Source organism: Mauremys mutica, chromosome 14 (assembly GCF_020497125.1).
Source record: "Mauremys mutica isolate MM-2020 ecotype Southern chromosome 14, ASM2049712v1, whole genome shotgun sequence".
In the NCBI taxonomy this organism is placed as follows: domain Eukaryota; kingdom Metazoa; phylum Chordata; order Testudines; family Geoemydidae; genus Mauremys; species Mauremys mutica.
Window position 1 is genome coordinate 38685732 of NC_059085.1, and position 26927 is coordinate 38712658.

Genomic DNA, 26927 nt, shown 5'->3' on the forward strand with positions numbered 1-26927 from the left:
GTGGTACCAGAGGCAAAACTGAGGGGGTTTTGAGTCATTAGAAAATGGGGTGTGAGGATAAACGTTCCCAGATAAGTTGTCTAGAGACATCAGCAAATTGTCTAGAGCGCTCACCATGACTAGTATTTCTGATGTCTCAGGCTAAGCCCTGTGTTTTTCTGTTTGGAGGCAGTTTCAGGTTGGAAAATGGAACAGCTTTTAAATAGAAACAAGTTGCATTCCAGGCTGGCCTGTGTAGCTGATGGAATAATCTTGAGAGCAAAGAACTGATAGTGGACTTGTGGCTCTGATCACCTCGATGAACACACATGAGAGAGCTAAAGGCAGATACCAGTCTGTGACTAACCAGTTGTGAAGCAGAAGGGAAACTACTGTACTGTACTCAGAGCCAGTGCAAGAATGTTTCACGCCCTAGGCGAAACTTCCACCTTGCCCCCCCCCGCACCCACACCCTGAGCCCCTCCACCCCCCTGAGGCGCCCCCTTGCGGTAGCTCCCCACCCTGAGGCACCCCCGCCATCCCAGCTCACCCCTGCTCCACGCACAGGCACCTCGTCGCTGCTTCACTTCTCCCACCTCCCAGGCTTGTGGCGCCAATCAGCTTAGGCGCCGCAAGCCTGGGAGGCGGGAGAAGTGAAGCAGCCACAGCGTGCTTGGGGAGGAGGCAGGGAAGCGGGGGGCTGGGGCGGGGAGTTCCCCTGGGTGCCGCCCCCCCCTTACTTGCTGCAGGCGGCCCTCCCCGTGCTCCCCTGCCCCAGCTCCCTCCGCCTAAATGCCGGCGGTGACCGGGGGGGCCAAAGATCCGACTGCCGCGGTCGCTGCCGAAGAAAATGGTGCCCCCCCAAATCCCAGCACCCTAGGCGACCGCCTAGGTCACCTAAATGGTTGCACCGGCCCTGACTGTGCTGCGTTTACTTAGTTTGCTGAGTTATCGTGAGAACCCTGCAGACTATGTTCATGGAAGGATCAGAGACTGGTGGTCCTTCGCCATTTCGCCTTCCTCTGCAGCATGGGCCACGGGTCACTTGCTGGAAGATTCTCTGCACCTTGAAGTCTTTAAACCACAATTTGAGGACTTGAATAGCTCAGACATAGGTTAGGGGTTTGATACAGGAGTGGGTGGGTGAGATTCTGTGGCCTGCGTTGTGCTGGAGGTCAGACTAGACGATCATATTGGTCCCTTCTGACCTTAAAGTCTATTTATTTATTTATCTATTTATATTTATAGCAATCTAGTAACATAGAAGTACAGTGGAAACATTCATTTCCCACAGTTCCTCAGTGCCTTGAAGCTCAGGGGTGCAGGAAGGGAATTGTGTGTGTGGCATAGAGGCTATTTAACAGAAAAAAAATTCTCATATGCTTTTTTTCAGGGGGAACTGGATTGGAGAAGCTCCTTATAAAAATGGCAGGCCCTGCTCTGAATGCCCACCGAGCTATGGAGGAAGCTGCCAGAACAACCTCTGTTACAAAGGTAGGTGATCAATAAGCTGTTTCTCTCAGCTCAGTGCATCATGGGGAAATGCAAATGATCTCACCTAGGTCCTTTTCTGTGTGGTATGGAGAAATTGGAAAATAAATGTTTCTGGAAACTTTTCATTAAAATCAGTTACAGATTTGTATGCTTTTAATTCACCATACAGAATAAGGTGAAGCAGGTACTATATGAGAATGTCTGAAGCAGGAATGCCATGTAACTCCCTAAAACCTAGAGCTCAAATTCTGCTTGTATGCACTGGTGTAAATCCAGAGTAACTCCATCAGTTCAAGGAAGTGTCTCTGAGTTACCCCGGTGTAAATGAGATCAGTTTGTCCCAATGAATTTAGGCTTGTGTATGTTGTAGGTACAAGCAATACCATTCTCATTTGGCTTGCTCTATAAATGGTGCTCTATTTAGTAAATGAAAACTATTATTCTGAAACCATCAGTGAAATTGCTCATATCATTTAAAATAGAGGATGCACTGGAGCTGTGTGTTGATGGTATCTTCTTTCTTTATCTAGAGAAGCCTTTTCCTCTGTGAAGGAGTGTGCCTGTTTTCATAGATGCAGACAAACTCCCTGGAGACTTGTTCAAAGCAAAGATTTTGGGCCCAAATCAATTTAGGTGCTTGATTTTTAGTAGCCTGAGCAATGAAGAAGCAAATGGAGTGCAGGTATGCAATGGATTTCCATATGGAAGAGAAAAGAGAGAATGGAATGAGACCACTGGCTGTACAGCTGGAGAGAGAAATTCCTCTACCAGATCAGTCATCAGTTTGTCTGTATCATTCCTCTCTTCATTGCTGGGGATGTAAGCAAAGTGAGGTTTCAGCTAGGGCAAGTCAGGGGAAGTGGATTTAGCTAGCACCACTTTGGAGCTTTCCCCCCCCTAACTATGGACTTTGGGGTATGTCTAAACTGCAATTAAAAACCCGTGGCTGGCCTATGATAGCTGACTTGGGCTTGCAGGGCTCAGGCTGTGGGGCTGTTTAATTGCGGTGTAGACTTCCAGGCTCGGGCTGGAGCCCGAACTTTGGGACCATCCCACCTCCTAGAGCCTGGGCTCAGAAGTCGGCACTGTGATGAAACAGCCCCAGAGCCCAAGCCCCACAAGCCCGAGACAGCTGGCACAAGCCAGCCACGGGTGTCTACCTGCCGTGTAGACATATCCTCAGAGGGCACAAGAGCATTAACTTTGCAGCAAAGTAAGGAGAAATGAGTAGTGCATGCTGAGTAGCTTGATTTGACCTAGCAATGACGACACTACCAGGACCTTCATTTCAGAGTGGACAGAATAAATCTATGATGAGGATCGGGAAGGTAGTTTTGAGGAGGACAACCTGCATGAGAGAGGGAGGGCATTAGCCACCTGACCATTTAACTGGTTAGGATCCTTTCTTGATAGTCTCCAGTTAATATGCCTGACTCTCTTAGAGGACTGACCTTTTCCTCTACCGAGTAAAAGCTGTACTGGTAAATAGCATGATAAATAATAGTAAGAGATTCACACACACTTATCAGCATTCTAACTAATAGTGACAGATCACTTCAACCAGTTACACCTTAGTTCTTTAAGCAGTGCTTTAGATACTGAGTAAATGAATGGTATGAACCCAGGCCTCTTTTCCTGGTACTTTACCCACCCTAGAAATCTGGCCCATTCTGTATTATTTAACTTTGCATTTTGTTGAGTTTCCAGTCGTTTAGAAATAGATCTTTGTCAAACCAAACAGACTCTTCCATGAAATATCAGTCCTCCTGCAGCTCCTCTGACTTTGCTATTAATGCCAGGATATTGTTTTACCTCCCCCGACCCAATAAGATGACCACTACGTACAAAAGCCTGAGCGGGATGAGACTAACGAAGTGGAGGTCCCACAAATTACAGAGGAAAAACACGTGCGGGTGCAAGAACGGGTGACCAAACCCACCAAATCAACCAAGATCAAGAAAGTCACCACAACCGCGGACAGTTTCATGAGTAAGAGAGCTTCTTTGTCTTCCAGATCCTATAAGCTTTTAAATATCCCTGTAGGAGTGTGTGCGCGCAAGTGTGTGGATGCGGAATGAGATGCCAAGAAGCCTCCAGTGCAAACCTGTGTTGAGGGCCAGTTAAAATAATTGGATATTTTTTTTGGCCAACTTGTTTTGACGCAATATTTTGAGGCCTGATTTTTCAGACAACCCTGAAAAGTAGGCCTCTTTACAGCATCTCGGGCTGGATGCCCAAGAATTGAGGCACTCAAAATCACTAGTTGGTCTATTCTGGTTCTTCTATCACACTCATCGTTATAGTATCTGAGCACCTTTAGAAAATCTTGGCCATGATCACTAGATTATATTCATATCTAGGCATTTTATTTTTCCGTGATTTACTATTTTACTCATTTGAACTATTTTAAACTCGGAATTCACCACCTTGACATCTTTTCTGGATTTTGTCCAGAGGGAGAAGGGGGGCCAGCTCTGCTTGCCAAGGTCTGCTGAAATATTTATGGAATTGATAGTATCTCTTTAAAGGTTTTTCTAATCATTGTAATTTAAAGAGTGATCTATTGAGGGGAGTGAGCATATCCTTCTCAAGTCTCTCTACTGGAATGTGGGTAGCCTATAATTAAGTGGATGATAGGAGTGCTAAGCACTGTCTTTCGGTTGTAAATTGAAGTCTTCTGATGTCAAATGTTTCCGTCAAGTTAATATTTACAAAGACACCTTTGTGATAAAAGGAATGACTAAAGTGACAATAAAGTGGCCAGGTGATGGATGTAAAACTACTTCAGGCTTATTGTTCTGAGTTAGAAGTTCACTACTGACCAGTTATTCTGTGATAAGAATTCAATCTTCCCACACAGTAGTAGTCCTGGAGACCATGTCATGTACCTGAGTTATCACTTATCTCTGGGCAGTTTTTTCTTTGCATTCTCATCTCTTATGTCTTCCTCCCCTCCCCCCCCTTTTTTTTTCTAGCACAGGTCATTAAGTGTGATACCAAAATGAGGGACAAATGCAAAGGATCAACATGCAACAGGTAACGTTTTATCGACTTCTGCTGCAGTGGTCATGGATATGGCCGCCTTAAACCTGGCTGGCTTTTGCAAACATGGAGTGGGCTGGGTTCTGTTGACTGTGACTAGAATCCAAATGCTGTCTAAATCCCTATGAAAAAAGTCTTTCATTCCTCTTAATACAAATGATGAGTCGGCCAAGTTTAGCAGTAAGGTGACTCCATTTACTTCATGCTCGAAATGGTGAACGGCTATGATAACCCACAGTTCCCAGGTGGCCAGCCCCATTTAGTAAACCTTGGCATAATCATTGTGCACTCCTCTTGTCTTACATTCCTGTCCAACCTTAGACCATCAATTCAAAGCTTGTCCCCACCCAGGAGGTCGAGAGCTCTGGTTAAGGGTACACTAAAGTTTATCGCTTGGAAAAAAACAAATCCACAGAATCCAAATATTGATCTCATTCTTAAGGGAAAAGGTATTCGAAAACGTGGCTGTTTTGCAATGCTGGTTTTAAATGGAGTAGTTAAATGACACTAATGGGATCACTATTAAATTAAATGTAATAAAATGTAATAAAAGTCTGACTCACATTTCATACTCGCCACAAATATATATATATCTCTCTCTCTTTAACTAGGTATCTGTGCCCAGCTGGCTGCGTGAACAGCAAGGCAAAAATCTTTGGAACGTTCTATTATGAGACTGTACGTACTTTGCTGTGGCTGATAGATGACATTTATTGGGGTTTTAATGGTAAAAATAGAAATGGAAAATGCTGGCAATTCTAATGTAATGTAGATTTTCTGCCCTCCCATGTTGGTGCTGTAAACTGTACTGTGCTGTCTATATAACAAAGGTAATCTGCATTTTCCCATCTATATGATAAAATTAGTGCTGAAAAGAGTATCTACTCAGGGCTTGATTTTAGGTTCTGAGTGCCCTCTATGGCCGCTAAATTCAACTGAAGTTGAGGGCCCTCCTGTACGTCACAGGAGTGCATGGCATCTTTCAAGATCTATCCCTCAGAGCAGTGAGCTATTGGGATAGAAAAGACACTTTATATTAGAATTGCTTCTCAGGATGGTTCACAGGATGCTGGATTTTTATTTTTAAAGTGACTCATTGAATCTTGAATTGTCAAAATAGTTTATAATTAGGGCAGGTCAACAATTTCCTGTCAAAACTGTTTTTGATGGAACACCAGGGGTTTGATGAAACAATTTTGTTTTTACAAAATGTGTCTGCTTTCTGATGAAAATGTTGATTTTTTTAAAATCCAAAATAAATAAATAAATAAATAAAATGTCTCAAATACATTGAAGCTGAAATGCTGCTGCAGATGCCTCATGGGAGTTGTAGTTCAGTTGCTTAGTGCCCTTATTCTTCTCTATGAGCTGGGTTTCCCTCCAAACTGCATCTCCCATGATGTATCGTGGCATAGAACTGCCATGATGCACCACCTCCCCTCACCAAGGGGTTCTCAGCTGAAATATTTAAGATCTGACGTTTTTGTTGAAAGTTCAACATTTTCCTCTGGCGGGGGACATTTTCCAACCAGCTCTCCTTATAGTTTACATTTAAATACTATATATTTTTATTTAAAAAAATCCATGTTTGTCCTTACATCAAGTAAGGCTTAGAATAAAAATACATGCCCATGTGTTATAACAGTAAAATTCAACAGGCTGAGCCAATGCAACATTTGTAAGTCTGTGTAAACTCCAGTCTTTAAGTATTTCTTTTACATATTTGTTTATTAAATGCTTCTTTTTGGCTTAGAACTATTTAGGAAACATTGGTATTACCGTACTATTTGTTATGTGCTTTCCAGGCATCCAGTATATGTCGTGCTGCAATTCATTATGGCGTCATAGATGATAAAGGAGGCCTGGTTGACATCACTAGGAAAGGGAGATCACCCCTTTTTGTCAAGTCTACAAGAAATGGCGTTGAATCTTTAAGGTAATTCTTCCCTCAGAAAATGTATCTCTGTGTATGGAGGACCATGACTTGTACAATAAATTATTGTTCCACATTTGCCACTGTTTACAAGCAATAGAGAGTATCAGAGGGGTAGCCGTGTTAGTCTGGATCTGTAAAAGCAGCAAAGAATCCTGTGGCACCTTATAGACTAACAGACATTTTGCAGCATGAGCTTTAGTGGGTGAATACCCACTTCGTCAGATGCAAGAGACAAAGTGGGTATTCACCCACGAAAGCTCATGCTGCAAAACGTCTGTTAGTCTATAAGGTGCCACAGGATTCTTTGCTGCTTAAGCAATAGAGAGTAGATCTTAAAGTAACTGTAGTCAGGGCCGGTGCAACCATTTAGGCGACCTAGGCGGTCGCCTAGGGCACTGGGATTTGCGGGGCGCCATTTTCTTCGGCAGCGACCATGGCGGCCGGATCTTTGGCCGCCCCGGTCGCCGCCGGCATTTAGGCGGAGGGAGCTGGGGCAGGGGAGCGTGGGGAGGGCCGCCTGCAGCAAGTAAGGGGGGGGCGGCACACAGGGGAACCCCCCACCCCAGCCTCCCCCCCCTTCCCGCCTCCTCCCCAAGCACGCCGTGGCTGCTTCACTTCTCCCGCCTCCCAGGCTTGCGGTGCCTAAGCTGATTGGCGCCGCAAGCCTGGGAGGCAGGAGAAGTGAAGCAGTGACGGGATGCTCGTGCTCATGCGTGGAGCAGGAGTGAGCTGGGATGGGGGGGTGTGCCTCAGGGTGGGGGGTGGGGAGCTACCGCAAGGGGGGCGCCTCAGGGCGGAGGGGGGGAGTTGCCGCAGGGGGGTGGAGGGGCTCAGGGCGGGGGTGTGGGGGCGGGCGCAAGGTGGAAGTTTCGCCTAGGGCGTGAAACATCCTTGCACCGGCTCTGACTGTAGTGCATTTATGTTTTAAAGGTCAATGAAATACGTATACATATTTCTTGTTTTGCTTTTCAGTAAATATAAACCTTCAAATTCATTCGTGGTTTCCAAAGTCACAGGTAGGTTTAAATGCCCTTTTTGTCGCTATAATGTTGAGAAGAAATCAATGGTGCTCGAGTTTGTGATTATACATGGACATCATCATTCCATAGCCATGTTCTGTTTTTAGTCTTCAATGGGCAAAACTTCTTGTAGCCAAGAGACTCTCCCTATTTATGATTAGAGCAGGTCAGGAAAAACAAAAGTGGCATTTTTGAAAACATTTTACAACCCATTTGAGTAATGCCTCAGCCTAGGGCGACCATATTTCCCAAAGGGAAAAGGGACAGTGCATGGGGCTGGCCCGAGTCCTCCCCACCCCCCCCATCTGGGGCTGGCTCAAGCCGCTCGCCCTCCCTCAGGCAAAGCTCAGGTGAGCAGTGACGCACATACTAGATTGGGTGACCATATTTATCAAAGGCGGGGGCTTGAGTCACTGCTCACCCAAGCCCTGCCTGCCCCCATCGCTGCTTGCTCCCCCCCCCCATCCCCCAGGTTTCTCCACACCCAAATGCCCACTTTTGCCAAAGGAGGTGGGACGACCGGAACAGGGCTTAAAAAAGGCTTTTGTTACCTTGAGCTGGTTTAGGGTGAAGTCTCTCTGGCATTGGCAAGTGGAAAGTTAAAAGCAACACTGTCAAGTCATTTCGACTCAGAATTTGACCCCAAACCTGCCAGAGAAACCCTTCCATATTCAAAAAAAATCTGTAACAAAAGCACATCACTCAGATATTATTTTCTTTAAAAAGCCGTGGTCCTCGGAAAAGGATTTTCTAGCAATTTAGTAGCTCTCCAGGATAAATCCTAACAAAAAGAGCTCTTCAATGCAAGCTGTTTCTAATGAAGCCATTGAAGTTATTCTTCTGGCTGCATCAGCTGGACATACATCCTGTCAGATGTGATGCGTGACTAATGCTTCTGTTTACTTCAGGAGCACCAGCTATTTGGCTTTGTAATTCATCTCTCTGAATTGATTTCCACAGTGCAGACGCTGGATTGTTACACCACTGTAGCTGAGCTGTGTCCGTTCAAAAAGCCAGCAACTCATTGTCCAAGGTAAGCTGCATATCTCAAGTATGATGCTATTTCCTTTGAACCTAGGCCTGTACTGGGGTAAGGGAAAGAGAAGCTGAAGGACTGGATGGAGATACTGAACCAATCCAATTTGAAGATTATAAACTAAAGTTATAGATTATGTCAGATTAACTGGGATAAAGGTTAAATGAGGGAGCTTTTTTCACATTCAAAACAATATACTATATGAATAAAATCACCTGTTTTCACAAACGTGTTTGCGATCTGAGCATACTCTCAACACTGGCATACAAACAAGTGCCAGGATTTAAAATCCATATTTTTGTGGGTTTATTACTGAGGTTTTTTTTACATGCTTCAGCAATATAAGAGGGTCCGAATAGAAGATCCCCCTCAAATTGGCCTGAATATGTGCAACTTTTCACACTTTGTTCATTCACATGCATGTGCAGTTTTGGGATGCTATCACTTGTATGCCCAAATGATAAAATGTATACACATGAAACCTTCTTCCTCTTGAGCCTAGCATGCGAACGAGCTCTGCTCATGGAAATTCCACCAGGTGCATGCATGAATGATGGGCAAAAAACTCCACCTGCAAACGATTGTGTGTGTGTGTGGGGGGGGGGGGCAGGGGGTGGGCAGGCGGCAGGCACAAGGACGGAAGCTACGCTTGGAGAATTTGGCCCAATGGCCTTCATTACCTCCTGTCTCACTGGCCTAAAAGAGTCTCATTTGCAGCTGTGTAGTCACTATTGAGTTTCAGCTGAAAGAGGGGAAAAAAGAGTCAGTCAGCTGCTGCCACCTGCAAACCAGATGCTGGCCCTTGAAGGCTTCCTTCCAAGAGCTCAAGAATGCAACTTGTTTTTCTCTTGCTCCTTGATGTAGCGAATAAATATGAATAAAATGTTTTTCAGGGCTTATTGTCCAGCTCACTGCAAAGCTGAGCCAGCATACTGGGCACCAGTCTTTGGCTCCAAGGTTTATGCAGATGTGAGTATTCCACTTCCCTATGTCTCTCCAAATAACAAGGTGACTGTATTGAAATGACTGGCTCCCATGGTCGTTTAAGAGATTCATTCATATTCTATGAATTAGGAAGGTCAGAATTACATATAGTCCCTATAAACAATAAGGAACTACTCGGCCAGCACATGGGATAGAAATGTCCTTTGCATTAGTTGGACACTGATTAAATGTAGCTAATGTTATACTTCAGAGTTAGCATCAGGAGACTTGGGTTGCACTCCCATTTCTGGCACTGATTTGCTTGGGAAAGTCACTTAACCACTCTGGGTTTTTGTCTGTAAAATGGGGTTGATGCTTGTCCACCGTTGTAAACTCTCTTGAGATATACAGATGAAAAGCGAATCGTGTTTATTGTTACATATGTTATATTATTACTCGACATAGCTTGCAAAAATAGATTCCCCCTCCTCCCCTTCTTTTCTGCAAGTAAAATATGATTTGTGAGCAGTTGTTGCGGAAATGAAGAATGTGGGTGGTTGGTTTTTTTGTTTTGTAGCTCTGTGAACAGCTGTAGAGTTGATGTGAATGGACAGAGGTTAAATGGCAAAAAATAACCTAATGGATAGATATGCAAAGGAACATTTCTTTTGGTCACCACTTAAAGATAGCATGTGTCTAAAATCCACTGACAATACAGGCTTAGTATAGCTTCTCACTGCTCTTATGGCTCAGTGTCCACACGGGACAGGTGCAAACATCTTTTCAGACTCCTGAGAAATGATAAAATGGGCTCCACTTGTTTGTTGCTGGTTTTGTGAGGGTCAGTGTAGAGTCAATTTTTGACTTAAGTACTTTTGTGGTGGTTAGCACATTTTTGGAAAATATTCCTAGCAGGATCATTGGACTATACAAAGTAATATGCTTGGTATTGCTGTAACCATTCAATATTTGGTTGTATCAACCCTGCCTAAACTTCCACCTAGAAAGAGAGCTTTTAGTTTGGGAGGGAGCAGGGAATAGGTTCCATTTTTGTTTATTATATATATCCAGATTAATAAAGAGAGAACATGGGCATTAGAGATTTGTTCTGGAGTTTGCAGGCCTTGGTGGAGAATTGCCTGTAGTTTTGTTGTTGATATTTAGTAAAGTTTTTTCCTTTTTACCTTTGTAGTCACAGGCAGAATTAAGAAAAACACAGAGGAATTTGAAATTGGTGCCAGTTGTTTATTGGCCTCAGAACTGGCACATGGTTAAATAAGATTGTCCCTGCAGGGTCCCAAGAATAACACTTTAATTGGGCAAATGATCAGGTAATTAACTGATCAGAAGAACCTCACACAACTATTTCAGTTGTTTATATTTTTATAAAGCTATATGAATAAAGTCTCATAATCCCATGCCAGTTTTCTGTTTACTCTATTCATCTATTAGGGCAATGATTCCATCGCCTGTTTAGATATATAATAAGCCAAAAAATGGCATGTAATTGTGATAATAAAATATTACGTTTCTAGAACACCTTTTCCCCCAAAGTCTTTCCAAAATGTATATATGCAGGAAAAGTTTCAGATATCTCTGAAAAACAGCCACCCCTGCTGGGAACCAGAGCATGTGCTCTTTGTGTGTATTGGATAAGCATAGGAAGTAGAGTGGAATACTGCACAAGGACAGGAAGTAGAGAAGAATGCTATCCAGTAGAAACAGCTGGGAAAGTTTTAGTGGGAAGAATCAAGAATGTGGCTATCTGCAGCGGGAGGCGTGGTGAAGAACGTCATGAGATCTTTGAAGGTCACGAGCACTCAAGACCTCAATTTTGCATCTGATCTGAAAGAACTCCAAAGTTGCTAAGATGTCCCTGAGGCACTAATTAAGTACCACCATCTCGGTCCTGCATAATTTTATGATTTATACTGACTCAGAGGCACTAATGTCCTGGTTCACAAGCCCCACTTCTTATGAATCTCTGGGTTTGGGATTATATAAACTGAGGCATGGAATTTGATTTAGGGAAAAAATACTTTACTGCTCTGTCAAGGATTTGTTAGATCTCCGCTAGACTAGTATGGCCAGGGCGTCAGAGATGACAAGAGTCTAACAAGGCATGTGTTGACGGGTTTAGGAGCATTAGCAGAATGGCAGGGAAAGACAGGACTAGACTTGGTAGAGAAGAAGGGGCTTGAGGAAGCTGTGGCAGAAGATTGTAAGATTGTAAGACAGTGAGGGGTACAAATAGAAAAGTTCTTTGCATTGACAGTAAATCCGAGGACTGGAAGGCTGACAAAATAAACAAACATTCGGTGCAATGAGAATTTAGTCCAAAGCCTTTCCCACAAAGGGTACTGCATGTGTGGAGTGCTCAGCAAGAAGGCATGCAATGAAGTAGCACAAGCCACAAATCAGAAGAAAAATTAAAACAAATAACAAACAAAACTAGACAAGTGCTAGTCTTCTCATGTGCCCTGTGGATTCCCATCCGTACAATTGCACCTTCATGGGACTTGTGTATATATGTCACAGTCTCTGTCCTTTTTAATAGCTTAACTAAAGAAAACAAAGTATTTTTCCCCATTGAGTTTGTACTCTCACTCTCTGTCATGTTAGCAGCACATCCAAAACCCTGACCTGCAAAATGGTTTGGCAGCAGAGGAGTTAATGGGGAAATAACCTGTGGGCATTAGCATCATAAAGTCACTATTAAGTAGGTAGCAGAATGCAATTCAATGAGCTTGTAACCTTCTGGTCCGCCTTGGAGAGCTTCAATGTTTACATGATCCCAGGATGCATGTGAAAGTTTGTTGTACCACAGAGAACAAAGCTCTGACATCAGGAAGAGAGGATTTTGGCTGTACTTGGTTCTACTTGGGTTAGTCCATAGCCCCAGGAGCAACTAACCTCTCCATCATGGGATTTTAACAGCTTTAAAGAAGATTCTGTTTTCTTCTCATAGAAATAAGGATGCTATTTTAGGTTGCGTGATGTCAAGGGCTTGGGAAAGGTATGTTTATAGGAAGTGAGGTCAATGTAGTTTTGGAAACCAACCAAAGAGACAAAGAAGCCAAGGTACTCATGACCAATGACCTCTAATGTGTTGCTGAAGTGTAATTGCTAGATCCTTAAAATGTGCATGATAAATTGTGGAAGCAAACAGTAAGTAGAAAGAGGAGGAAGCAGCAAATGCAGGTCATCAAATCCAGATGTTCTGCAGCTCTGCTAAAAGTTATTTCCAATGTAGAAAAAGATGTTCCATGACCTTGAGGAAAGCAGGACACTGACTGTGGTTAAAAACAGACAAATGGAAGCACATGCACAACTCTCCCCTCCCTGGCTTCAGGCATGAAATGATTTGTTAGGCCCACGCATCGATGCACCTGAATACGTGCCCATGTGCATTAAATGGATGAAGCACCAAAGCCAGAACAGGTGCATTTGTAAGGGCCCCATCATTAACTTTAATGATGCATTTTGTTAGATTTGCAAGTTTGGTTTGGGTCTTTCCAATATGAGAGATTTAGCTCAGCAGAGGTGTAACCGAGCTCTCTCACCCCTATCTTTTATGGGCAACAGACAGCCTTAATGGACCAATCCTGGCTCCCATTACAGACGTTGAAAAAATGTCCAGTGAGGGCCTCCCACAAATGCAAGGCAGGTGTAAAGGCTGGCATATCTTGCAAAGCAATGGCGCTATCTTCTGACCATCTCTGGTGGATTATGTGTGAATAGTCAGCATTGTGTTAATTACAAAACCAGGGTGAAATCCTTCCTGATGATTCAGCAGGACGATGGAATAGTTTCTCGAGAGATAAAATGGAAACCTTAGTATTCTGGACATTTAAAACTGAAGTGGGCCGAGCATTAGAGCACATGCTGTAGGGAAAAGTTTAGATATGGCTCCAAACTTCACGGCTCAGGCCCATCTCCAAAATAGTCCAGTTTCCATGAAATAGAAGGGTTAAGAAAAGTCAGACCTTCTTTACACTAGGTTTGCAAAGTCAAGTGGTAGACAGGGGGACATGGCAGAGCAACTGCCAATACCCTTTCAGCAGGAGCCAAATCCATTTTCCATTGCTTCAGAAAAATCCATCTGTTTCTGCTGTGTCTAACAGTCTTGCTGTTTTGGGGGACAGATGGCTGGGTATCTTGAACACTGAAGCTGGGATAAGCAATGATCAAATTCTCATCTTGGAAAGATCACAAGAAATGCACACATCACTGTCCAGTGAAATAGAATAAATGGACGTCATTGACTCTTTCCACGTCTGAGAGAGAAGCCAAATAACTGTTTGGATTAAAACCGGATTGGATAGCCAAATTTGTTGTTAAAAGTTTGGGATGGGGATCATTATGGGCTGAGACAGAAATGTGGCCTCATTTTCTATCGAAGCTAACTTAGCCTTCCACCCCTCCCCACAAAATGACTTTGCTGTGAGGGGCACTTGCGGGCTGCTATACCGGGATCTAATTTTGGTTGTTGGGTTTAGTGTGTGGGTGCTGAGTGGAGCTGATGGCCTGTGATATACAGGAGATCAGACTAGATGATCTGGTGGTTCCTTCTGACCTTAAACTCTCTGATTGGTTTAGCCTTAGTGTCCCAAACCAAAATATTGATGATTTTTCATTCTTTATCAGCAATAACGTCACTTATTTCTCATTCCAATTTGTTCCAGTTTCTATCAGTGCTTTCTTTTTGAACGGGGCTGGCTTTCGTACAAACTGTATCTCGAAAGGCCTTGTTGACTTAAGCAGTAGAAATGCAGAGATAAATAATATTGGCGGGAGAGGGAAATGAACTGGCACAGCCAAAGAAGAAGGTATTATTTTCATGGCATACGCACAGAGAGTTAGGAATCCCCTCTCCACCCCCCCCCCCACCCCTTGTTCATTTATTCTGTTCCTGGAGGGTTGCAAGGTAACACTACTTTATTTCTTAGAATCCAGAAACCTAACACAGCAACGACCAGAAACACACACAGAGAGAAAGCAGGCTGCCCTCTAAGCAGGGGCGGCTCTAGGATTTCCGCCGCCCCAAGCACGGCGGCACGCCGCGGGGGGCGCTCTAGCGGTCGCCGGTCCCGCGGCTCCGGTGGACCTCCCGCAGGCATGCCTGCGGATGCTCCACCGGAGCCGCGGGACCGGCGGCCCCTCCACAGGCACGTCTGCGGGAGGTCTACCGAATCCGCGGTCCCGCTGGGACGCCGCCCCAAGCACGCGCTTGGCGCGCTGGGGTCTGGAGCCGGCCCTGCCTCTAAGGCAGAGAGGCACAACTCAACCCACCTTTGCTCCAGACTGGCTCTTTATCAGACTGACTGCTGAAAGAGCCAGATTTCAGGCTTCCCTTCACAGCCCCTTAACCTGGAAGCAGAACCAGGAACCCCCCTTACAACTTAAAGTGATAGCTTGTAATTTTAACACAGGTTTCAGTACACCACAGAAGGGAGGTGTTTCAGCTGAGATCTGAAATGAGGCAGAGGGAAGCAGACTCTCCCAGGCAGCAGGATGTGCAAGGGAGAAGGCTCGTGCATGAACGATTGGCCAGACTGTATGGAGGGACAGAGAAAGGAGACTAATGTTAATACTAGCTGTGGGGGAGGAGAATGGAACAATTACTGGCCTATATTCTATGGTGATGGAGATGCTATACATAAGTTGCAAGGTGAACCTGCGAAGGATTGTTTTTAAGAGGGATTTGTTTCTTTATGGTAGATATAGGGGCCCCACAGGGATTTTCCCTCCCCCTATTTGTTTTTACCTTTAGAAATATCTGCCATTTCATTCCTGGTTTTGCAGGCGGCCATTTCTCACTGAAGTTAATGAGAGCTACAGGTGTGTGGTGTGCTGCTGGAAATCAGGTTGCTTTTATTTTAGGCACCTAAATGTGGCTGTAAGTGCCCAGGTTTGAAAATGTTGGCCTGGTTCTTTGTAGCCGTTAAAATAAAAGGTTGGACTGTTCTCTTCTGCACCTTTGTTTATTCAGTGAAGACAAATTCCACTGTTGCTAATGCTGAAAGGAATGTCTCTGAGGCTGTGGGCTGTGTATCAGGCAGGGATCTTTATCAAAGCTATGTGAGAGCTTTTAAGCTTTTACGAAATACAGGAGCATTGGGAAATGTATACATAACGAATAGTGCAACCTTCTTGCTTGGTTCATGGTGAGACTTGTGCTTGAAAGGGAAATGTGTGTCCCATTCATGTTCAGGAACCCTGAGGAGATGAGAGAGAGCGACTGTCTCTCTGCTGTTGTGAGATAAAGGTAGTTTAGTCTCCAGCAGTCTCATTTGTGAGGCAATTAGCTGGGGAGAGATTTCCTGAAGAAGGAAGCCTGCATAATGAGGCCGATTTTTATCACCAGTGGAAACTGCGGCATGTTGCTGAACCCCTGAGGAGGAACACAGCTTTGTTTTCAGGGTAGTCACACTAAATGAGGACTTGATGGGTGACTTACAGTTTGTCTACACTTGGGTTGCTACAGTGGCACAACTTCAGTGTAGACGCTGCCTATGCCAATGGGGCGGGTTCTCCTGTTGGCGTAGGTAATCCACCTCCCTGAGAGGCAGGAGCTAGTCTTCTGTTGCCCTAGTGCTGTCTACAGTGAGGTCAGGTCAGCTTAACTAAGTTGCTCAGGGGAGTGGATTTTTCACACCCCTGTGTGACCTAACTGGGTCAACCTCATTTTTAGTATAGACTAGGCCTTAGTTCATAGGCCTATTTCATTGCTAATAGTTTGATGCAGCTGGTGCCGGACAGGCCCCCCCCCCCCGGAGATCCCAGTTCTGCAGGGAGGGAAGCATTCCAGAGATACTAGGATCCATCCCAAGAAAATGGGGCTGAGGCAGAAGCAGAGAACCTGCTATGTGGTATCTTTTGCTGTGCGATCCCTGAGGTGCCGGTGCCGGTGCCCGTGCCCTACCTTTTGGGAGAAAACTCCTCCATCCTCCTAGTGCTTCCCATCTTCAGAGCCCTTTTCAGACAACTCATTAAGATAAAGACTCCTTGGCAAGATAGAAGATAGGAACCCAATAGGCTGATAGGGGAAGGGGTATGTAAAAACCAGAATGGCCAAAGAATGAGCAAGCAGAAGAACAGCAAGTTCTGGAAGAAAGGAATGCCTTGGAAAGAACACCATTACGGATTTGTCCCAGTGGAGAGTGTTACAAATAGCCTTGGACAGTGCATTCAGGACAGTTTAATTTAATGAGCCAATTTTAGATTTACAGATTTCCCATTGCATACTAGAGCAAATTCAAAGCATATCTTCCAAACAGAGTGTTCCTGTGCTGTCTTGCCCATATATAGAAGCAAAACCAAACTGGCAATTAAAACTGTAGAAGCTGCCAAGAGATAGGCAATCCAAAGTGATAAATATATAGGGAATGGGGGAAAACCTGCCTTTTAAGGCCCTGGAGAGTGAGTGAACATGATCTATAGTACACAGATGCCGCCAGAATATTGCTTTGCAAGTTCTGCAGTGGAAGTTTGATTTTTAAAGATCAAGAAGTTTGTGGATTTTGGATTTTCACCTGTTCCAATCCTCGTTACTAGAGTTGATTTTTGTTGTTCTAACTAGCAGTGTATAACTTTTAGAAGGTTCACGTCCAAGTTCATATTCAGCCTTAGAGTTCTCTGCTATCACTCTATTTCCTGGATGTTTTTGTAGCTTAGTCATCAGTTGCTGGTAGGTTCTGTTCTTGCAGCAAACAAAACAAAATAAAAAACAGAAGAAGCATGCACTACAGAGATTGCAGGCCTCATTTTCATGATTGCCTGCTACACTTGGCGTAGTCAGTAGGAGCTGTGGGTTCTCAGCACCTCTGAAAACCAGATCATGATGAAAGAAGCTCATCTTAGCTTTTGGGAAGATGGGACCTAACATGTCTCAAGTTAAATGATCATTTATTTCTTTAGGCCAAATTCACCAAGAATCTCTGCTGTTTCACACCAGCAAACAGTTGCAGAACCTCTGCTACCTCGTTGACAATGCAAAGTGGCCACACCTTCTCATGTGGACAAAGGCAGGGTTGAGGAGGTCAAGAAGTGCCATTGAAGCACCAAAAAGAGGGCTCACTGACTAATGTAGACAGGGCCTGGCTGGCTGATAAATCCATTGATTCAATCATTCTCCCCTTAGCAGAGTTCCTGTTGCGACCAATGGTCTGTTTGACCAACCTGTTGACAGAGGTGCACGGAGAGAAGTAGTGGTAATACTGCTTACCCTCCATAGGGCAGTCATTACACCTGCCTGTGCCAGCTATGCTGAATTCTCACCATTTGCAATTAGTAGCAGGGACCATGCGACATCTGCAAGAGCTCATCTAGGTTTATTTAATCCTGCCTCAGTACAGGAGGCTGGGCTGGATGACTTCTCGAGGTCCCTTCTAGCTCTACATCTCTGATTCTGTGATCTGTAGAGTCCTTTCTCACTGCTCAAGCTGGAAGACAAACAACCTTCCCATACGTCTCTCGTTCACATAAGTCTCTCTTCGTTCTTCCTCATTTTCCTAGTCATCAGAAAAAGGTCTTGGAGCCCCAGCTAAATCCATTTACTTTATGGTCTTTCAGAGTTCCAGTATCTGCAAAACGGCCGTGCACGCTGGAGTCATTAAAGACGAGACTGGCGGTTATGTGGATGTAATGCCCGTGGACAAGAAGAAAAACTACGTTGGCTCTTTGAAGAATGGCGTCCAATCTGAGAGGTAGGGTCGCTTTTCTTTTTTGTGATCAATTTGTGAAAATGTGGACAATAGGAATTGAATATACAAGGTAAGTGATTCTAGCATGTCGCTGTAAGCTCAGAGAAGCAAACGAACAAAACAATGTGTGTCATCCCTTCTTTGCCTTTTGCAGCTGAATGCATTACTCTTGGACTCTGTATATTAAGGATGTAATACTGTTAAGCTTGTCCTGCATTTACAAATGAGTTTAAACTAGTCAAAATGTGAATACACTGTTAATAAATTTCACTGGGTATACAGCCCTTTAAAATTTATTCTGGTTTTTAGCAAAGTCATTATTAATTAATGTTTGGGGAGCAGTTTCACATGAGTTTTATCCTAAAACATTCTGGCAAATTAACACCACTGAAAAGATAAACACGTGGTCTGCATCTTTCATCGTACTGTCAGCTTTGTGGCTTTCACTTGGGAATTCCACTACTGAGTTCTGGGAAGTCTAATATATTTAATAGCATAAGAACATGAGAATGGCCATGCTGGGTCAGACCCATGGGTCCTTTAGCCCAATATCCTCTCTTCCGACAGTGGCCTGAATTTGTTGACTAGAAGTGATTTCTCTGTTCTTGGAGAAAGCATTCTAAATCAATCAACATGCCAGCACACTCTCTTGAGAGGATAAAACAGTGCTTCTGAATAGTGGGTTGTACCTTCATGTGACAATTCCTGATTCTTTTTTGGGGGGTTGGGAATGGTCCAACTTGACTTTTTATATATAATATTGTGTGTGTGTGTGTGTGTGTGTGTGTGTGTAAAGAGAGAGAGAGAGTATGCATGCACATGCTACAGACTTTCATGCCTTCAAATCTACTACAGAGTAGTTGAGGAGATGCATGGAATAAAGCTGGCATCATCTTAAAACAAGGCTGGTGAGCTATCCAGGGCTCAGTTTGGATACAGTTATCATTCTGCATCACATTTGTTGCAGTTAGGCTGTGCAAACATTTTGTTTGTTTCAATTTGTACATGAACACGCCCCCTCAAGATGTTTGCTCAGCCACTAGTCAATGGTGAATACATTAAATTCTTAACACACAAAAGAAGAACTCGATTCAAAAAAGCGGAGATTTTCAGATCTTGCTTTTTTGCAGACTTACATTGTCTACCCTCCTACTCTGATGGAGCAAGCGACTATAGGCTTTAATGCCCAATTATGTGCCTGACCGGTCTATTGAATGTACAATTGGTGCAGTTGTATGTGAAACACACTTGAATTTAGGTGCACATTTTGCATGTGCAGCACTCTGAAAATGCAACCCAACAGATTTAATAATCTCACTTAAATTCAGAGTGTGAAAATGGTCACAGTTTGGCTCAAGGGGAGGGGAGAATGAGACTCAGCTAAGCTGCCTCTGGTTAGCAGATAGGGTTTGGGAACTGTACTGATGGGAAATCTGTAGGGTTGCCATCTCTAGTATGTGCAAAGTGCATTTACCAGGGGGAAAAAACCCTCTTTTTTAAAAAATTGGAATAGGCAGTGGACTGGAAACTGCCACTGTTATGTTCTTCCTAACAGTTCCTTGGAACACCCAGTGTAATTAACATACAAGGAAGAAGTTATTGGGTTAATTCCACCAGCCCAGCAGGAGAAGTGTCTCTTGCTCAGTCCTGTCAGCAGGAATGATTAGGAGGAAATACAGTGTCCAGAATTCTTTCTTTCTCTCTCTCTCTCCCTCACTCCTCCCCCGCCCCTGCAGGGGTGCTGGACTGAGAAATATTTCCCAAGACAGTTTACATCAGGAATTAGTGAAAAGAGAGGCCTCTAGGGCTGAGACTGTCTCCAGAGACCCAGCTGCTTTTATTTTTCCCAGTGGGTGCTCCACCTCCACTCCCGCCCTGAGGCTCCGCCCCTTTCCCCAAGGCCTCACCTGGCTCTGTCTCTTCCTGTCCCTGTTCCGCCCTGCTTTCGCCCTGCCCCCACAGCACCCCATCCCCCGAGGCCCGCCTTCCTGCCGCTTACTGCTCTCCGCTCTCCCCCAAGCACCTACTGATCGGTGGCCCCGACGGACAGCTGATTGGCACTGCTGCCAAACAGCTGCGGCTTGTGAGTGCCCAGCACCCCTTATTTTTTTTCCCCGTGGATGCTTGAGCCCTTGAACACCCATGGAGTCCGTGCTTCTGGATGCCCCTCAACCTTTATGCTTTTGCTTTTGATGTGGTACTCCTGGCCTCCTTGTCACTTGCACTGACTCCCTTGTCGTGGTGATGGCTCACTGGTCTCCTGTATTGAATCATGTGGGAGGTGGTTGTATAGGTAACAGCTTTTCAGTGCACTCTTAAGTTTCACCAGCTATGAATTGTGCCTTTCCATGGGAAAAAAACAAGCATCAGGGCTCAGTGTGGTAATGGAAACTCCTGAACTGGGAGTAATGGAAGCTCAAGTGCTTCAGAAATTCAGAACACAGATGTGCAAATAAAGATACAGTCAAATCAAATGAATAATTGAAACCACTGATTTCCTTACTACCATGACTATGTAGGGAGCTGGTGCATCTCCCTAAGGTTCATAATGATTGTTCTTTTTCAGCTTGAAGAGTCCCAGTGAAGGGATGGCTTTCCGAATTTTTTCCGTGAAGCAGTAAATTCTCTGGCAAGTTTCTTCTGGAGAACAATCCACTGATCTTGAGGGACAGCAACATTCATTTGATGGCATCTGCTCTGAACACATTCTCCTTGCCAATTTCTTTCAGGGAAAAAGGGTTCTGACTCAACTGTCCACGTCACATCTGCACCAGTTCAGCATTTTTATTTTTTTTTACAAATTCTAGGGCATTCAGACTGTTGTAACTTCAAATTCCAAAAGAGGTGTGCTGAACAGCTCGAGTGTGGATTAATTTACAACAAATATCGGAACCCCCAGCTGGTCCACAGATAGTGTTTTAGGTCTTGAAGTACCTACCCCAATGGAAGTACCAACACATATTGGCAAGGTGGAATATGTAGTGCGGATGGTGGGCCCTTTAAAAAATAGTTTTAAAGCTGCTCCTTTTGTGGGGTGGGGCATACGACTTCTTTGGAACTGTTTGTATGGTGTGGTTGGTTTTTCTGTTTAAGAGCAAAACCTTAGTGAGTTATCAGCTCACATGTGCATAGGAAACGTTGAGTCAGGTCTGTGGCATATTGCATTAAAGCTAGTGGTGTCATGATGTAACATGTGGTCAGAGGTCCCGTGGCTGCCTGAAGGAGTCCTGGAGATGAGGTTGTCTGGAAAATGTGGTGAAAGTAAGAAAAGGTGGTGAAGATCCCCACCCCTGAGAAACAAGGATCCCAGCCAACCACAAATACGGTGTTGATGTTTGCTGGCCAAACATTAGCAGATAGTTAGGAATTTGGGTTACCTATGAGAAGTTGTGGAATTAGAGCTCCTGTCCTGGCACATCTCTGTATTATGCTACACACCTTTTTTTTTTTATTTACAGTTAAATGCAATTTATTGTTCTATACAGCAGTGCTGGTTTTGTCTGTAGTAGTTAAGCAGTGATAAAAAGTTAATCTTATTTTTGTTAGAAATGGGTGCATTTATAAAGTGTGTTCACTTTATCTTTATGAAGTTTTTTGTACAGTTCTGAGGCTTTAAATATATGGAATGGGGCTGGATTGTTTGCTTGCATACAATCGATACCATATAGTGATCTTAGCTTTCAACATGATTGCTGTGTCTGTGAGCATCTGGAATCCAAAGTGTTGGGTTTTAAAAACTTGTATGTCTTCTAATGAATATATATTTAATAATTTGAATCATTCTGGTATGATTAGCTGTTTAAATACATCACATAGAATGGTTTAGAGGGAATTAAAACTAGCCACAAAATCAGCCTAGTATGAACTGCCCTTTTCCCAACTTTTACAGGGTTATTAAAATTGGTCTAAGCACAAATCCATTTTTCACTTAATGGTCAGACATACAGTAACTTACGTTAACCCTGGGAAGGCAACATAACCTTTAACTCTTTGGTTGATGTAAAAAGGTATCCCTTCACTCAGTAACTCAATTGTAGTATGTAACATATGAGGAATATTTCACTTACTGTTACAATTATTTAGCCACTCTGTCTGGCAGATGTTTCATGCCCTTCCATAGCCTTCCGAGGTCAAGCTCTGTTTAAATTAAACTAGAGGGATAGGGAAACCAGCTATAAACCTATTCCAAAATGTGGACCAATAGCATTATATGGATAAGCACTTATTTTATTTAATTTTTAAACTCCATGAAATCAGCAAGGAAATTACATGTGTCAGTCCCTTTGTTTCATAACTGAGGTTTCCTTTCTTTGCGAAATCTGAGTTTAAAAATAGACCTTTCATAACTGAGCAGGTTTGCACGTTTTCGAGAAGTTACACACAGCAAACCTACTTTTGGAATGGCTCTGGTAAACACCTATTCTTTATTTATTTAATGGTCTTTTAAGGTATGTTGTGTTTGCTTTGTAGTAAGAAAAATCAGTTATATTTTCAAGGTAAATTTATGTGACAAATAGCTGGAATGTGTCTTTAAAAAGTACCTGTTCGGAAGTGACTAAAATCTTGGCCATGAGATAAGTCAGGTTCCTTGTTTTGCCTATTATGAATAGCAAGATTGGAAACAGGCTACTCTAATCCCACCAAATTTTGTAGTATGATTCTGTGGCCTCCATAGGGCCAAATAGGAGTTACACCTTCAATAGCTGAGGATAGAAATGGAAAACGTAATAAAGATCAATCAAATGTCCACTGAAATCAGTGGCAGCCTTTCCATTGAATTCATGGGTATTGGATTGGGCTCATGTTTAGTTCTATTGTACATCCCAGTCAAAGTAGATCATCATTGCGTCATTGCTCTGGTTATGAGATTCAGTCATCTTGTAGAAGGATGGAAAGAAATCTGGACTGGAATAACAGGAAAATCTGAGAATCACCAAGAAGTATATATACAAATTCAATTGACCTAGAATGTATCTTTCTTACGAAAGAGGAAGCTGAAAAACATAAAAAGTGAAGTTGTGAATATAAAATAAATTATATCATCATTCTATAGTTTGAATTATCTTCAGCCAAACAATTTGGATTTTCAGAAGCAGGTATTAGTGTACGTCTGTGTCTCTGGTTAGTGTTATATATGTGTACAACAGATAAATCAGGACTTCGATGAACAATCATTCTTTGAGGTTCTGGGTGCTATTAGTTAAATAATATCTCTACCATATTTAGGAAGGGTCACTTCCTGCATGGCATTATTAAGGCATATCTTTAGTTGTGTTCAATTGTATATACCAGCTGCCCATATTTAGGTGGAACAGGCTCTGTTTTAGCCAAATATATACTGATTTTACATCTGTTTTACCAAAGCATTTCTCAATCTAGTATGTTTCAATAGAGCTTTCAGGGGCAGTGTCCCCTTGTCTTTATATTATCAAATGCCCTGATTTAGGCACTGATTCAGCAAGGTGCTTAAGAATGTGCCTCACTTTAAGCATGTGAGTAGCTTCACTGATGTCAAGGGGGTCAGATTTTTAAAGGTATTTAGGTGCCTAACTACACTGAGATCAACAGGCATTAGGGATCTAGTAGCTAAGCACCTCGCTGGATTGAAACCTCAGAGGTTTTCACTCCTGGCAAATAAGTTTAATTTCAACACCAATAAAATCAACGGGAAACATCATGTCACACAATTGTCACTGAAAAGAATCTGGTTCCCCATGCTGGATTTCCAGAGAGCATAATAAGTTTCTTTGGTCAGAGTTACTGAAGTGCGGTTCTAAATAAGGGCACTTTCCTGAATCAGGGCCCCATGGGTAGTCCCACTGGAGTTAATGTGCATTGGAAGCAATCTAGGGCAGAGTACCCAAAATCAATGGGACCATTTGAGACAGATTTTTGTTACCAATCTGTCTGAGGCTGCAGGATTTTTAGGGGAGAAGATGAAGGAGCACACCAAGGGTCTAAGTTTTAAAGCTTTATTAATAAAATAACAGTGGTGAGTGTTGGGGGCTCCCCATGTTACTCAGAGGAAGGAAAAGTGTGTTAGTACCTGTGTCCTAACCCACTTTCATACTCACACACGCACATCCCACGGCTGGTCAAGCCTGGGTGTAACGTAAGAAGAAGAGGGGAAAGGGTGGACGAGAGTTCTGTCCCGTGCACAGGCCGCCCAGGGTCCGCTGTTGATTTTTGATTTGCTTTAGCTCTTAGGAGGGTTTTAAGTCCTCGGGTTTTTGGGGGGGTGTTTTGTTTAGGGGCCTTTGTCCCCGTTGCTTTTTGTACCACTTCAAACTGGCTTTCTGTGGCCTCCTCAGCTTTCCCCAAACACTCTGGCTTCAGGGACGTGGGCTTCTGTTTTCCCCCTTGCCGGCCTTTACCGTTTCACCAGTTTTGCAATCCCCTGCCTAGCTGACCCCACTTTTCCCACGGTTGGCTGGCGTTGGGTAAGAAGCAGATGTGGCTGCAGGTTTTTTGGCTACATAGTCTGTTCGAGCGCCGTGACCTTGGACTGGAGCCCACGTCTTATTTTCAGGCTGAGCTGAGGCGTTGAGTTAACCCGTTTTCTTCTCCCTTTCTCCCCCTTCGGCATCTCACAACCTGCAAAGGAATCTTCCACTCCACAGGCAAACCTTTAACTCTTTAACCCTTCCCAGAATGGCTTGTGATGCTCACAACAGCGTTAGTAACATACAGTGCTGATTTGCCTCCCTGGGGGGGACCCCCTGAGGGAGGGAGCCACTGGGTTGTGACTCATTAACACAGTAAGGTGCTACTGTACTGAGCATAAGTTCGTGTATCCAAATTTGGCCCCATTTTGATTTTTTTTCACTATGCGGAGCGTGGATACGGGAGAACAGCAAAGAGGGGAAAAAACCCACTAAAACATAAGAGGAGTCACTTCGGTTTTTATTTTAGTGTCGCACCAAAATTTTAAGGCAATTGAAGTTGGGAATTGGATCATTTGAAACCCCTCCCTAACAACTGCATTTCTGTTGCTCTTACCTGGCTTTGAAGCAGCTATTGATTTGAATAGCTATTGACCATAGGCTGCCTCAGCCTGCAGTTTATGTATTTGCCTTTTTTCTATGAAAAACGGGTTTTTGTTTTTACTACTTCCTGTGTGCAAAAGTTTTAGTGTAAATGGGTTTTGCCTTCGCATGATCTTTACGGGGCCGCATTTTTGTTTATAAAACTACATTTTTCTAAATGCAGAACTGTAAAATGTCTTTTTGTTTTCTGAATTGTGAAATAAAACCCATGCAAAAAGCAGATGCCAACCCCTTGTTTTTAATGTTTAATTTTTCAGTGGCTTTATTTAGGAGACTGGGCCTGAGCTACCGATTTATTTATTTATAGTACATTAGCACCTGGCCACCCCAATTAAGATCCCAAGGTGCTTGGTGCTGTGCAAATGTGCCAGCTGCCATCTTGGCCGACATACCGTGGATTGAATCAGGGACTTCCAAAGCTGAAAACGTAAATCTCTACAGCTTTAACTAAGGGGCCAGGCTCTGTAGCTGGGGTTGTAATGGACTCACATCTTCTATAGATTGGGCACAGAGGGGAATCTATTATTTTGGGGAAGTTCTTATGGCCTATGTCATACAGGAGGTCAAACTAGATCACAGTGGTCCATTCTGGCCTTGGAATCTATGGATCTACAATAGACACTGAACAATAGGTTATATATAGGTCTGGGCTACCTTACAAAATTAGGTTGACTTATGTCTACACTCAAATTTGTCTCCATCTGACGTAAGTGCCCCATTAGATCGACAGTAAAACCACCTTCCCTAACAGTGTGGAGCCATGGTCGAGCTACCTAAGTCGACATAATGTGAGTGTAGACACTGCACGACCTGTGCCAACCCTAACAGTCCTCCATCAGCTCAGGTCCCACAGGGTCCTAGTCCCTGTGACAGCGATTGCTCTGGCCATGATTGTAAACTGCACTACTCATGAGTCACGGAGACCGGAAGCCACACAATTCCTTTAAAATCTCCCAAGTGTTTTGGACAGGGCCGGCTTTAGGCCTATTCCACCAATTCCCCCGAATTGGGCCCCACGCCTAAGAGGGCCCTGCACCCAGTGAGAATCCCTTCCCTGGCTAGAGGCGCCTTTTTAATTTTTACTCACCTGGTGGCGCTCTGGGTCTTTGGTGGCACTTCGGTGGCGGGTTCTTCGCTCGCTCTGGGTCTTTGGTGGCACTTCGGCGGTGAGTCCTTCGCTTGCTCTGGGTCTTCGGGGGTGGGTCCTTCAGTGCCGCCGAGGACCTGGAGCGAGTGAAGGACCCGTCGCCAAAGTGCCGCCGAAGACTCGGAGCACTGTCCAGTGAGTACGGCCCCACATGTTTTTTTACATGTGTGTTTTTTTTTTAAAGAACAGGAGCACTTGTGGCACCTTAGAGACTAACAAATTTATTTCAGCATAAGCTTTCATGGGCTGAAATATGCTGAAGTATGCTGAAATAAATTTGTTAGTCTCTAAGGTGCCACAAGTACTCCTGTTCTTTTTGCAGATACAGACTAACACGGCTGCTACTCTGAAACATTTTTTTTTTTTAGTCATCCCTGCCAGGGGCCCGTTGAAACTGTTCAAATTGGGCCCAGCACTTCCTAAAGCCGGCCCTGGTTTTGGAAGTGTCTTTTCCTGATTGCCTACCTTGGTGGGGCATGCTGAGCTGTGCTCCCTTGTTGTGTGCAACTGCCCAAGAGACCATGCCAGCTCCATTTACTAGAGGCATTCATGCCTGGAGTAGACAGGAAGTATTGGTTCTCCTGATCCTGTGGGAGAGA

At 43.9% G+C, this 26927-nt stretch overlaps 1 protein-coding gene across 2 annotated transcripts in view; it reads left to right on the top strand.

The window, feature by feature from the left end:
• The window catches only part of CRISPLD2 (cysteine rich secretory protein LCCL domain containing 2), a 44241-nt gene extending 18840 nt beyond the window's left edge, over positions 1 to 25401 (top strand). For both annotated transcript variants that reach the window (XM_044987294.1, XM_044987295.1), the window contains exons 7-16: positions 1373 to 1473; positions 3304 to 3462; positions 4449 to 4509; positions 5127 to 5193; positions 6321 to 6451; positions 7424 to 7467; positions 8431 to 8503; positions 9400 to 9475; positions 18005 to 18138; positions 20702 to 25401. In XM_044987294.1, coding sequence (XP_044843229.1) covers positions 1373 to 1473; positions 3304 to 3462; positions 4449 to 4509; positions 5127 to 5193; positions 6321 to 6451; positions 7424 to 7467; positions 8431 to 8503; positions 9400 to 9475; positions 18005 to 18138; positions 20702 to 20756 — 901 coding nt within the window. In that variant the 3' untranslated portion in view covers positions 20757 to 25401. The remainder of the gene's footprint in view (positions 1 to 1372; positions 1474 to 3303; positions 3463 to 4448; positions 4510 to 5126; positions 5194 to 6320; positions 6452 to 7423; positions 7468 to 8430; positions 8504 to 9399; positions 9476 to 18004; positions 18139 to 20701) is intronic.
• Positions 25402 to 26927: the final 1526 nt, after the last annotated feature.